This window comes from Haliaeetus albicilla, chromosome 23 (genome assembly GCF_947461875.1).
Source record: "Haliaeetus albicilla chromosome 23, bHalAlb1.1, whole genome shotgun sequence".
In the NCBI taxonomy this organism is placed as follows: domain Eukaryota; kingdom Metazoa; phylum Chordata; class Aves; order Accipitriformes; family Accipitridae; genus Haliaeetus; species Haliaeetus albicilla.
In genome coordinates, this window is record NC_091505.1 from 15,781,073 (window position 1) to 15,782,359 (window position 1,287).

The window sequence follows — 1,287 nt, forward strand, 5'->3', positions numbered from 1 at the left end:
AAGAAAACGGCAAGATCTACATGAACACACACTGAGCTCTTTTCAGATTACAAACTCGCTTTACATTGTCTACAGAGCTTGACTATAAAAGGTGGACACCCAGGTCATGCTCTGGCATGGCTGCTTACTCCTCAGCACCTCTGGCTACAGTGCAACAATACAAAATTAGGGGTCTGCTGAAAGGCAGAGCTTCAAGACAGAGGGACCTTGGGAAATCTGAGGGTTGGGGCCAACAAAAACCCCATCATTTGAAGAAGAAGTGAGGAGACAGGTTGGGGGCGAGGGGGGAAGGGAGTTTAAATTAACCAGAAATACTAACTGGCAACACATGGCAGCAACTAAAAATACACAACAGTTTTAACAGCTAATTTTCAATTTAAATCAATATCAAATCCCTCCAAGTCCATTACATAAATGTAAGCAATACCAGTAATTTTTCTGTTTCACTGTGAGATGAGAACATATGGAGAAGTTCCAGTCAGAAGAAATGACCGGAATTACTTCCTAACATATTGAACACAACATAAAACTTGTCTCAGTACAAACCCGGCTGTATGCATAAGTCTCTGCCTCGGAAAGGTCTCATAATTAAGTAGCAGGATGCAATGATAAGGAGAGCTGTCTTACAGAGCCGGGAAAAGCAGCAGCTATAACTCACAGCTGGTGAGTAACAGCATCCCAGGACTGTGCATGAATATTAGTGGAGGAAGCTTTTTCCATTTCCAGTACAATTAATTTTAACATATTCACATGGTTTCATAAGGCAAGTAAAAATAAACAAAGGCTTACACAGAAAGATTTAAAACCAGCAAAGTGCTCTTACCTGGACCTCTAAGTACTTGGCAGCCTGTCTGCCTCTGGAGTGCCGAGCGCCTCAGCAGCCTCATAGCTGGTCTGCTCAAAACTTTGCATTTGGTAGAAATTTGGAGGTTTTTAAAGAGGCCCGACTGTTCTCTTCAGGGATCAGATGCCACATTGCAATGCTACAGCTCTTGCCTTTAGACGCTTTAATAAGCTAGCACCAGAGATGACACTGATTTATGAGGTGTTGGTGCTAATTGTTGCTATAACTGTGCTAAAGTAGGTCAAAAGTATGTTTGAAATGTTTAAATGACTCATTAAATGCCAGAGGCTGCCTGACCCCCTCGCAGCGGTGGCAGCACACAGCTGTCCCTGGCACCTGGGAGCCGCGGCCCACGCAGCACCTTAGTCCATGTAGCTCCGGCCAGTGGTGCCCTGGGGCCAGCCCCAGTTTGGCCCACCACAGCACCTCGCTCAGAGCTTGCT

At 45.1% G+C, this 1,287-nt stretch overlaps 1 protein-coding gene across 1 annotated transcript in view; it reads right to left on the bottom strand.

Moving 5' to 3' along the window:
- The window catches only part of LOC104320748 (interleukin-13 receptor subunit alpha-2), a 14,390-nt gene extending 13,393 nt beyond the window's left edge, over window positions 1–997 (bottom strand). The window contains 1 exon segment of the mRNA XM_069811358.1: window positions 824–997. Coding sequence (XP_069667459.1) covers window positions 824–887 — 64 coding nt within the window. The 5' untranslated portion in view covers window positions 888–997.
- Window positions 998–1,287: the final 290 nt, after the last annotated feature.